General features: G+C 41.3%; 1 protein-coding gene across 1 annotated transcript; it reads left to right on the top strand.

Annotated features, from left to right (window-relative positions):
• The first annotated feature begins 3,652 nt into the window (after positions 1-3,652).
• Positions 3,653-7,851, top strand: LOC131983459 (primary amine oxidase, liver isozyme-like). The gene is made up of 5 exons (XM_059348170.1): positions 3,653-5,225; positions 5,345-5,463; positions 7,070-7,236; positions 7,338-7,470; positions 7,567-7,851. Exons 1-5 carry the CDS (start codon positions 3,653-3,655, stop codon positions 7,849-7,851), a joined length of 2,277 nt encoding a protein of 758 aa, XP_059204153.1.
• The last annotated feature ends 2,685 nt before the right edge of the window (positions 7,852-10,536 follow it).

Here is a 10,536-nt window from a genome sequence, read left to right on the forward strand (position 1 = left end):
TTTTCACTTTGCGCGCCAGAGGAGTACCACACTACGCTAACCCACTGCTTTCGCCTCCTAATCAAACCCGCCACTGCCGGCTCTCTGCCTCCAGCGGTCCCAGGGGTGCACGCTGTCAGCGACGTCAGAGACACGCCACCTCACCCTCGGGCTCACCTCCATCCCACTTTAGATTTACCCGCCAGCAGCTATGATCACCATCCCCACACAACACGCCATCACTCTGACCATCTCCTGTTCTCCAACATATCCCTCTGGACCGTAGCCGGTTTAAAGGAAGCCTTCATGGAACAAAACATCCCGTTCCAACAGCTTGATAGGAAGCCAAAACTTTTCAACGGCTTCTACAACAAATCACATCCAACAGCAAACCTCCACAGTATATTCGGGTTCCCAGGAGCGCGTCCTTCGCTTCACTGATGACGTCACTACACACCACCCACCAGCCCTTACAGCAAGCCAAGAAGGACAAATCCATTCCAAGCAACCTCTATTCAGCCACTCCTTTCTCTCCTCTTATTACCTTCGACACAATCAACCCGAACACATGCATCCCTCCATCCCAGCACCCTTCCCTCTTCTCTTGTCATCTCCTCTCCTATCCAACCACCTCCAGCTACCTCAGCTCCACCGAACAAGCTACCCCACGGCCCACTGGTTGCTCCCACCGTAGCTAACAAGAGTGGCAACAGCAACCAAAATCCTTCATTTCCTACCGCGTGTGCTTTTCCTCCCCCTTTTCCCCTCCCTCCTCAACCTTACCCAATCACCCGAATGTCTTTAACCATGCTGTTTATTCATTCATTCATCCATTCATTATAGTTAACTACCGCACTTGGGTCGTGGGGGGCTAGAGCCTATCCCAGCTGACATTGGGCGAGAGGCCCTGGGCAGGTCGCCAGACTATTGAAGGGCAGACACATAGAGACAGACACTCGTGCTCTCATTCACACCTTCAGGCAATTTAGATTCACATTGCACAGTGAATTTTTCCAGTGAAAACCCACACAGGGTTACAACATACAACAACAACAAACAAACTGGAGTCGAACCGGCGACCCTCTTGCTGTGAGGCAAGAGTGCTAACCACTACACCACTGTATAGCCGCAGTGCTGTTGTCGCTGTTTATCCTAACCATGATGAAACCTTTTTCACCACAGCTCTAGCACCAGCCGAAGCCAACGATTTCCCATGCCCTGTCCCGCAGCCTCACTCTCGTCAACATAACACGATGATCCGCGAAAATGCATGCATGTTTCATCAGATTTTCAGTTAACATTCGTCTTGAGCTGCCTCTTCTGCATCTAGGCAGGTAATCCCTGACCATACTATCAAGATCCTCGGCCGCTGGTCTTCTCTCGCATACCTCAATTACATCCACCAAGACCAGTCTGATATCAAAATGCCCATACGTGCCTTTCGGCCTGAGGCACCTTTTTGGGGGCTATTTGCGTGCCAAAGCTTCATTCCCCCACCCGGACGGGACTCCCCAAGATCCCTAAGAATCCAACCCTCAGAGCACGGCCCAACCACCCCCTTCATCCCTCTCTTCCCTACCCCCTCATCCCCACGACCCCTCTCCCCATCCTCTCACCCATCACTCCTATTTTCCCCACGACCCTTCCCCTCTGCCCTCATCCTCTACATCTCGCATTCCATCCCATACCCCTACCCTCCTACTCAGTCAGAGAGAGCCCATCTCTACCTCACATTAAACATTTCCAAATTCATACAACTGTTGGTGTGGTTCTTGTTAGGGAAATTTGTTGTTGGAAACACGACTACTGTTTCCCAGAGTCGCTCCTTCACAAACCCACTTGACTTAATCCCTCCGAGAAAGAAGCCATTAACATCATTGGACCATCTCTGCTTGCCATCATCTCTGTTTTCAGGTCATGTTTAAGGGCCTGTTTAAACACAACTAGATCCTAGTTACCAAACAATTACAGACCTATTTCAAAGTTATCCTTTGCCTTGTTCAAGCACTTCCAATGTCTCACAACCAAATATATACATGCAACATTATAATATCAATACACTTTATTTTACCAGTGTACCAGTTTTGATTACAATTGTTTAATGTTGGCTAATGTCCAGGGGGGCTACATGGTGGTGGTTAGCACTCTTGCTCACAGCAAGAACCTGCGGCTGTTCTGTGTGGAGTTTGCATGTTCAGTTGGTGCTTCAGTTCGGTGATTTGGCTTCATATCAAACTGTATCTTTTTTTTTTTTTTTTTCCACGCAAGGAATAGAGATAGTGTGCTGATTACAAAAGCCTTTGCATGCGCTCCTAGCTTATCTGTGGAGGACATTGTCCTTTTATCATTTAACGTTATTGCTATTTTATGATCACTTGTTCATGGTCATTGTATCATTGCATCAAAGCAATCAAAGCCTTTCAGTCTTGCACTGACCGAAGTCATAAATCCATCAAACAATAGATTTACAACTGTTTCACCTAAAGTCTACAGCCAGCCAGCGAGCCAGCAGTGTTGTGTTTATATGCATTTACATAACGGCGTTACTTACTCAAGCAAGAGAATTTCTTAAATGTCATCTAGCCAGGTTAGACATAATGGAGAAGGTGGTGGAGAGATGCACTGTCAAGATGTTCGAGGCTATCTTAAAATACTCAGATCATCCGCTACACAAAACCTCTCTCAGTTGCAGGACGGAGAGATTTAAAAGATCCTTCGCTCCTACAGCCATCAGGCTGTCTCAGTCTTCAATAATTTACAGAAGAGCTAACAGACTAACTGAATTTCCCCTCAGGGATAAATAAAGTAATTTGTATTTTGATTGATTTGATTTCAATAAGAAACCTTGTTTCTGTAGTTGACGTGTTCCAAAAAACAGATTTCTCCTCATTTATTTCCCCTTTGAGAATACTGGTTTGGCTTTTTACAGGTACAGGGAAGTAAGACGTGGGACACAGACAGTACCAACAGAGCAGCTGGATGAAAAACATTTTTAAATTCTGGTTAAAACTGTCACTGACTGTCAAATGCAGCAACAGAAAAATGCTGCATTCACATAAAAAAGCCGAAACAAAAATTTATAAACCCACAAAACAAATGCCAAAAAAAAATCCAAAACACACAGAACCCTTAAACAACCAAAGGCGAAATGCTACAGATTCACTCCACTAAACGGAGTGCGTCAGGCCACAAGGGGGATCTGACCTGAGTTTGTAAGTTTTTACTTCTGCTTTGTTCCTTGCAGCATTTTTCTGTTGCTGGTTTTTTTTCTGTTGCATTTGTTTTATGTGTTTGTATGTGACATTGATTTCATAACTAATAATGTTTTGAGAAAAATGAAGTTAACATTTAGCTATGATGGTTGTTTCTCAAACTAATTTGTGCTTAGTCTTGGTGTGTTAAACATGTTGCTAGGATGATGAGGGTTAAATATTATGAACAACTTGTCGACTTGTCAATTACTTACCTAAAGATTCTTGATACCTGTGTATAAATTCTGGTCTCCTTTCATGTCATCATGGCAACTTTCTACATACACACTCTGTTATCAAAAGACACACCCCTCAGGTTGTAAAAGCCGTTTTTATAGTGGCCTCACCTCTTTAAAGAGCTCCGCTGTTGGTAGCTGCTACCATATCCTTTACTCCACTTATTGTTGTACAGCTGCAGAAAAATGGTCTCTCAAACCATTTTTAACATCCTAAAAGGTCTTCTCGTTGTTGTACTTGTTGCCTCCTTGATAGGTAACTGTGTCCTGATATGGCTTAACACCGAACGCACTCCGGATTGCCCAGCTCAACAAGTAAAGCCAGTCCGGGCTGTGGTGCATAATGAGCGCAGCACCGTCTTTGCTGACCTCTCAGTGGAGGAGTTTCGACAGGTGAGTGACTACATGACCAAGATCCCAGGGATGCACATCTCAATCGAACCAACTTCACCTTCTTCAGTTGACTATCTCTATATGATCGAGCTCTCACTGCCAAAAAAACAAGATGTTTTGCAGTATCTGGATACCAATGGGCCAAAACCAGTAAGAGAAGCAACTGCTGTCGTTCTTCATGGGACGAACAACACCATAAAGGAATATGTAGTGGGCCCTCTCCCCAACCCGACCTACCATCACGATGTCACCATTCAAAGATATAAAAGGGACATCCCTTTCACTGCACGTCCAGTACATCTTGGGGAACACATTCGTATAGAATTGTTTCTGAAACATGTACTTAAGCGGGTCGCTAAGCTGATGATTGACAGTTTTGGTATTGACGTATCTGCATCCCTTGCTTACTACGATAGCATGCCCAGAGGAGTCAAGTCAGGGGAAAGACAGTCCTGGGTTGCGTTCTGTCGAAATGAGGAGGGCTTCTTCATCCACCCGGTGGGTTTTGAGATCTTCTTTGACTACAAAGACACCAATATTACGAACTGGCGTGTGATTAAAGTGCTTTATAATGGCCAGTACTTTGATAGTATAAACGAACTGAAGCAGCAATATGAGGCAGGAAATGTGAGTAAAGTTATCTACAAACCTGTGCCAAATTATGCCTCACTTAAACCCAAAGAGAAACCCACAGGCATTGGACCCCAGCAAGTTTATGTGCAAGGCAAGCGATTCAGTGTGAAGAACAATCACATCGTATACCTTGACTGGAGCTTTGCCTTTGGTCTGAGCCCACTTAGAGGCATGAGAGTTTTTGATGTCCGTTTCAGAGGAGAGAGGATCATCTATGAACTCAGCGTTCAAGAGGCCATGTCAGTCTACGGGTCTGTGACCCCAAATTTGATGCTCACCAAGTTCCTTGATGGCAGCTTAGGCATTGGTCGATGCGCTTATGAGTTGGTCAGGGGGGTCGACTGTCCGTATTCAGCCACCTTCATAGACACTTTCCATTTCCTGGACACTGGACTTCCAAGGCACCTCAAGAACTCAATTTGTGTCTTTGAGCACAACATGGGCAATCCTTTACGGAGGCACTTCTCAGAGATTGTCTACAACAGTTATGGAGGACTAGCAAATAGCGCCTTAGTATTCAGGACGATCACAGCTATAGGAAACTATGACTACATGTGGGATTTCATTTTCTACCAGAGTGGCTCAGTGGAGGCTAAGGTGCATGCCACTGGCTATATTGGCTCTTCTTTTGCAGTGAATGGCAGTTTTCCATTTGGACACCAAGTTGCAGAAAATGTCACTGGAAATGTCCACACTCACTTTATCAACTTCAAAGTGGATCTTGATGTTTTAGGTGAGTGTAGTAGGAATCTTGAGAACTCTGAGCATGTCAGAATATAATTATTAACATAACTAAGAACAATTACCGAAAGTGGAAAAACCATTAGTCAACTGAATATGTCCCCTCTCTAGGAGTGAAGAATTTCTTCCAGACCAAAGACATGGAGTATGTGAATGTCTCACTGCCCTGGATGCCTGAACGCATTGCCATGATCCCTCAGGTGGTGGAGAAACAGCTTCAAACAGAGCAGGTACAATTTATTTTTTAACACTGTAACATTGACAGTCTGTAACCTTTCAAAAATCCACCAACGGCGGTTCAAAAGAAGTCTGGACTTGTTTGTCATGTTTTCGTCTCAGCCCTTTCACAGTGTGTTTTCATTTCATGAAAGTTCATTTGAAAATTTTGGTCATTTAAAAATGTGTTTGGTGTTCCGTTGTAATAAAATACACTCCAGGTAGTCAGCGGTTCAATTTTTAGGGTAGGTAACGTACATTTTCTTTTAGCGTTAACAGTTTATTTTAAGATACACCCGTCCTCGAGCCCAGTCCAAATATGGTCTCTCTCGGTTTCAAAAAACAGAGATAGCGACAGCCGTAACACTGAAGATGATGCCTCAAACTGGCAGTCCACAAACCAACTGGTGACGTCACGGTGACTACTTCCATTAGTTATATACAGTCTATGCGATTAACACATTTAATAGAATGACCAGTGATATAAGCAAAAAAAGTTAATGTACAGCCCTGTACTGTATATATCAATGTTGAACATAACGTCCCAACAGGCCATTATCAACCTTTGGTGAATGGGCAGCCTACCTCGTGGAGGTATTTCTCCAAAAACACTCGTAAATAAGTGCCTGTCCGCTCTATTGCTGCTGACGGTCCTTGAAGCTTGTCGGGCATAGCAACAGTAACTAAGGGGGTGGAGCTTTTGCTAAAGGTCAATTAGGTAATATAGAAAAGTATCTTGTGACATAGTTACATATGACATTTTGAGTATCTAGAAAAACTCTATATAGATTTAATGTACTATTATTATTATTATTATTATTATTATTATTACTAAGGTCACTTTGCTGTGTAATGTTTGGGACACACGCTTGTGCTGTGAAACCTCTTGGTTTTTATTCCGGTGTCCATGTAAACCAGTTAGAGTAATAGAGCTGTTTATTAAAACAATTGAAACAATGTTGGATGAAGATAGCCAGTAGCTAAAATAGCCACATATATAACATCCCTGATTGCTTAGCAAGCATTTTCTCATGGATAACAGAAAAATGCAGTGTTAAAAAAGATTCAGACTTGGCATCATTGTGGAACAACAAGAAACATTGCAAAATCATGCATAATCCTATAAGAATACGTTTAAGTTGTCCTTCAAAATAAAAGCAACATGTATGAAAGTGTAATAGAATTGTATCCAGTGTCAGAGGCAAAAGAATATTTACCACAAAGACAGGTACAGTATATTGTGAAAAAATATTTAAGACTTTATTGAAGGTATAGATTCAGCAATCTGTAGCTGCATGTGGTAGCAATCCACGTACAGGGAAATGACATCCTCATTCTTAGTCCTGCCTACAAAGCTCTGATTGGTTGACTGATTGAAGAGTCGCTGAATACAGTGGAAATAGGTGAGCATGTGAGCAGGCTACTGCACAGTGGGATAGAAGTGTTAGGATGAGTTAGGATGAGTTTGTCTGCACTCACCAACATTACAGGGTTAGAAGTGACAAGAATTGTGGTGCATTTTAAAAAATGAGAAATAAATAAAATAATAAGTTGAAAAAAAGTGTAATTTGTCACCTCTAGCAAAATGATCTAAAAATTGTCCTATGTTTGGCATCACAGGAGGCAGCTCTGCGTCACGACACCAAGACTCCTCGCTACCTTCACATCGCCAGCGACAAGACCAACCGATGGGGACACCAGCGCTCCTACAGGCTGCAAGTGTTCAGCTTCGCCGGGGACCATCTTCCAGAGAGCCAGGGCGAAGAGAGGGCAATGTCCTGGGCCAGGTGAGTAAAAGTGTTCCATCATGACCGTAGCTTCTGTGTCTAAACAGTGTCTCCTCATCATCTTCTCATCCTTTCATCTCCCTGGAATCTCCCTTCCTCAGGTATAAGGTCGCCATCACTAAGCAGAAGGACTTGGAGCAGAGCTGTGGCAGTCTGTACAATCAGAACGACATGTGGGACCCAGCTGTTGACTTTAGCAAGTACATTGAAGACAACGAAAGCATTGAGAATGAGGTGTGTGTTGGGGGCAGGGTTTTCAAACTTCCCTACAACATAAAATAATGAAATGAACGATTCCTTCATCCCTCCTCATATCTTCATTTTCCTTAGGACCTGGTTGCCTGGGTGACGGCCGGGTTCCTCCACATCCCCCATGCTGAAGACATCCCCAACACAGTAACCGTGGGCAACGGGGGCGGGGTCCTGCTGCGACCCCACAACTACTTTGATGAAGACCCATCCATCCATTCTGCTGATGGGGTGTACATTAGCCCGGGCAGAGAGGACAGCTGTGACGACAACAGGATGGCCTGCCTTGCTCAAGAGACCTGCAGCCCCGTCTTTGAACCCTTCACCTACAATGGCTTTGAAGAATGGTTTGTTAAAAAACCATAAGTTAATTTTGACAATTACATTTAAAATTATGTTTTATTGTAAATGACGATGATGATGATGATGATGATGATTATCCAGGGATGTCAATGCCAGTGAAATCCAAGTATACCAAAGTTATCCTTTGCTTCTAAGAATTGTTGGTGTTCAATCACTTTTCAAGCACTTTCAAAGTCTCACAACCAAATATATATGCGATATTATAATATAGATATACTTTATTTTAACAGTGTACCAGTTTTGATTATGATTATTTAATGTTGGCCCCGAGTGCGGTTAAGGATAATGAATGAATGAATGAAAAATTTCTAGGTTATGGGATAAGCACTTATTTAGCTATGAATGATAAGTAAACATAAGAAATATGTTTACATGTTTGAATGAGTACAACAACATCTGCATCCGTTGAGATTTAACACAAAAAGGATCAAAGTAACATAATAACCAGATTATCCTGAAATAATATTTATTTGGCAAAAGTGTTCATGGAAACTCATTCAGTTCTTTTAATTTGTAATTTATGGTAGATTAAGATTAAGAGTCCTTTATTAGTCCAACAGTGGGGAAATTTTACCCTCTGCATCCTTTACACAATAGTGAACACGGCATGTTCAGGAGCAGTGAGCAGCACATTACATCACCCGGGGAGCAGTGGGTGGTTAGTCTTGGGATTCGAACTGGGGCCCTTGTGTGAGACTACAGGAGACAACAAACGAATATGACTCCATTTCTTTCTTTCCTTTTCAAATAATACAAAATTTTGGTTTACATAAGTGACTGTATAGCTGAAACACCAGATTATGTTGAAAATTAAGTATTTCAACGACTATATCGAAATTCAAGCATATTCCTAACCTTGAAAACATAGCTGTCAAATTTCAGCATTGTACAAACTTTAAAGATTTTGTTTGAATCCTGAACAGTACTGCAATTACTACTGGAGAAAGGCGTTTGTCCCTCATATGGTGCCGATTAGCTAACTGGTATCAAACCGCTGTTTTCTGTCATGATGCCAGAAATAAAAATCAACTCGGTGAAGTTGGCTGATTCAAATGTCTGTCCCAGTCAAGATGTTTTTATTTGTGGAGAATTGTTTTTTCCACTTGTTTTTTATGTTTCAAAAGGTGATCCCAACAACTATTTGCCTCAAACTTCTCATTCATGACTCAGTTTACCAGTTCGGTGGTTTGGCTTCATATCAAACTGGATGTATTTTTTTTTAATCACACAATGAATACAGATAGTGTGCTGATTACAAAAGCCTTTGCATGCGCTCCTAGCTTATCTGTGGAGGCCCAGCCACTAGCATCTGGTCAACGCTGTGATTGCATTGTGCCGCGGGACAATAAATTGATAAAAGGACATTGTCCTTTTTTGCACCTTTTTTATGCTGTATTAGCAGTTGTTTTCTTTTTTTTTGTTTACAATTCAATTGCTATTTTATGATCACTTGTTACTCTAACTTACATCAGATAACAAAGCCACATCATTGAATCATTGTATCAAAGCAATCACAGCCTCAGTCATGTACTGACCCAAGTCATAAAACCATCAAACAATAGATTTACAACTGTTTCACCTGTTTTAAATTTAAAGTATACAAACAGCCAGCCAGTAGGGTTGTGTTTTTCATGCACTTACATAACATGGTTACTTACTCAAGCAAGATAAATTCTTAAATGATAAACCTAGTTTCTGTAATCGACATGTTCCAAAATCCTGATTTCTCCTAATTTATTTCCACTTTGAGTATACTGGTTTGGCTTTTTACAGGTACAGGAGAGTAAGACTTGGGACAAAGACAGTACCAACAGAGCAGCTGGATAAAAAAAAAACCTGATTAAAACTGTCACTGACAGAAGGTGGTATCTAGTCCAAATAATTGTATTTGACAAGTTACTTATTATCACTAAGCCCAAAGTACAAGGGCAAATTAAAGGTATTTATGTGAAATAAGATAAGATAAGACTCTGTTTTCCATTTTAAAGGAGAAAGACACATATTTCCTTTTACATAGTATATAGTACATTTTACAGAGTATGCACATTAACTGTACTTTTTTCCTAAAAATATTGTTGTTTTTAATCTAGATGACATGGATTTCATAACTAACAATGTTTTGAGAAGAATGAAGTTAACATTTAGCTATGATGGGTGTTTCTCACACTACTTTGTGCTTAGTCTTGGTGTGTATATTTGTTATGTCTATTGTCTGTGTACAAAAACACTTTATGCTGCTACACTTCTGTGCAATGTAAATATTATTTTTATTATTCTAGTTTTATAGTTTATATATTTATATTAATACTTTATTTATCTGACATTCCAGAGTACAATCATTCTGAGCCAATGCAACAACATTTTTATGTATAAATGAATGACAATAAAGTCTAAGTCTTGTACATATTGGTAGGACGATGAGGGTTAAATATTAGAAACAACTTGTCACACAGAAGTAGTTACCTGCATCCAAAGGTTCTTGCTACAGTTTGTATAAATTGTTGTCTCCTTTCATGTATTTCAACAGTCATCATAGCAACTTTCTACATACACACTCTGTTATCAAAAGACACACACCTCAGGTTGTAAAAGCCGTTTTTATAGTGGCCTCACCTCTTTAAAGAGCTCCGCTGTTGGTAGCTGCTACCATATCCTTTGCTCCACTTATTGTTGTACAGCTGCAGAAAA

Source organism: Centropristis striata, chromosome 13 (genome assembly GCF_030273125.1).
Source record: "Centropristis striata isolate RG_2023a ecotype Rhode Island chromosome 13, C.striata_1.0, whole genome shotgun sequence".
In the NCBI taxonomy this organism is placed as follows: Eukaryota; Metazoa; Chordata; class Actinopteri; order Perciformes; family Serranidae; genus Centropristis; species Centropristis striata.

Bases quoted from the DNA above. Each gene is read 5' to 3' on its own strand.
- LOC131983459 (XM_059348170.1), top strand. From the start codon at position 3,653: ATGGTCTCTCAAACCATTTTTAACATCCTAAAAGGTCTTCTCGTTGTT. The intron at 5,226-5,344 runs GTGAGTGTAGTA...TCCCCTCTCTAG, and splicing joins AGTGGATCTTGATGTTTTAG to GAGTGAAGAATTTCTTCCAG. The intron at 7,237-7,337 runs GTGAGTAAAAGT...TCCCTTCCTCAG, and splicing joins AGGGCAATGTCCTGGGCCAG to GTATAAGGTCGCCATCACTA.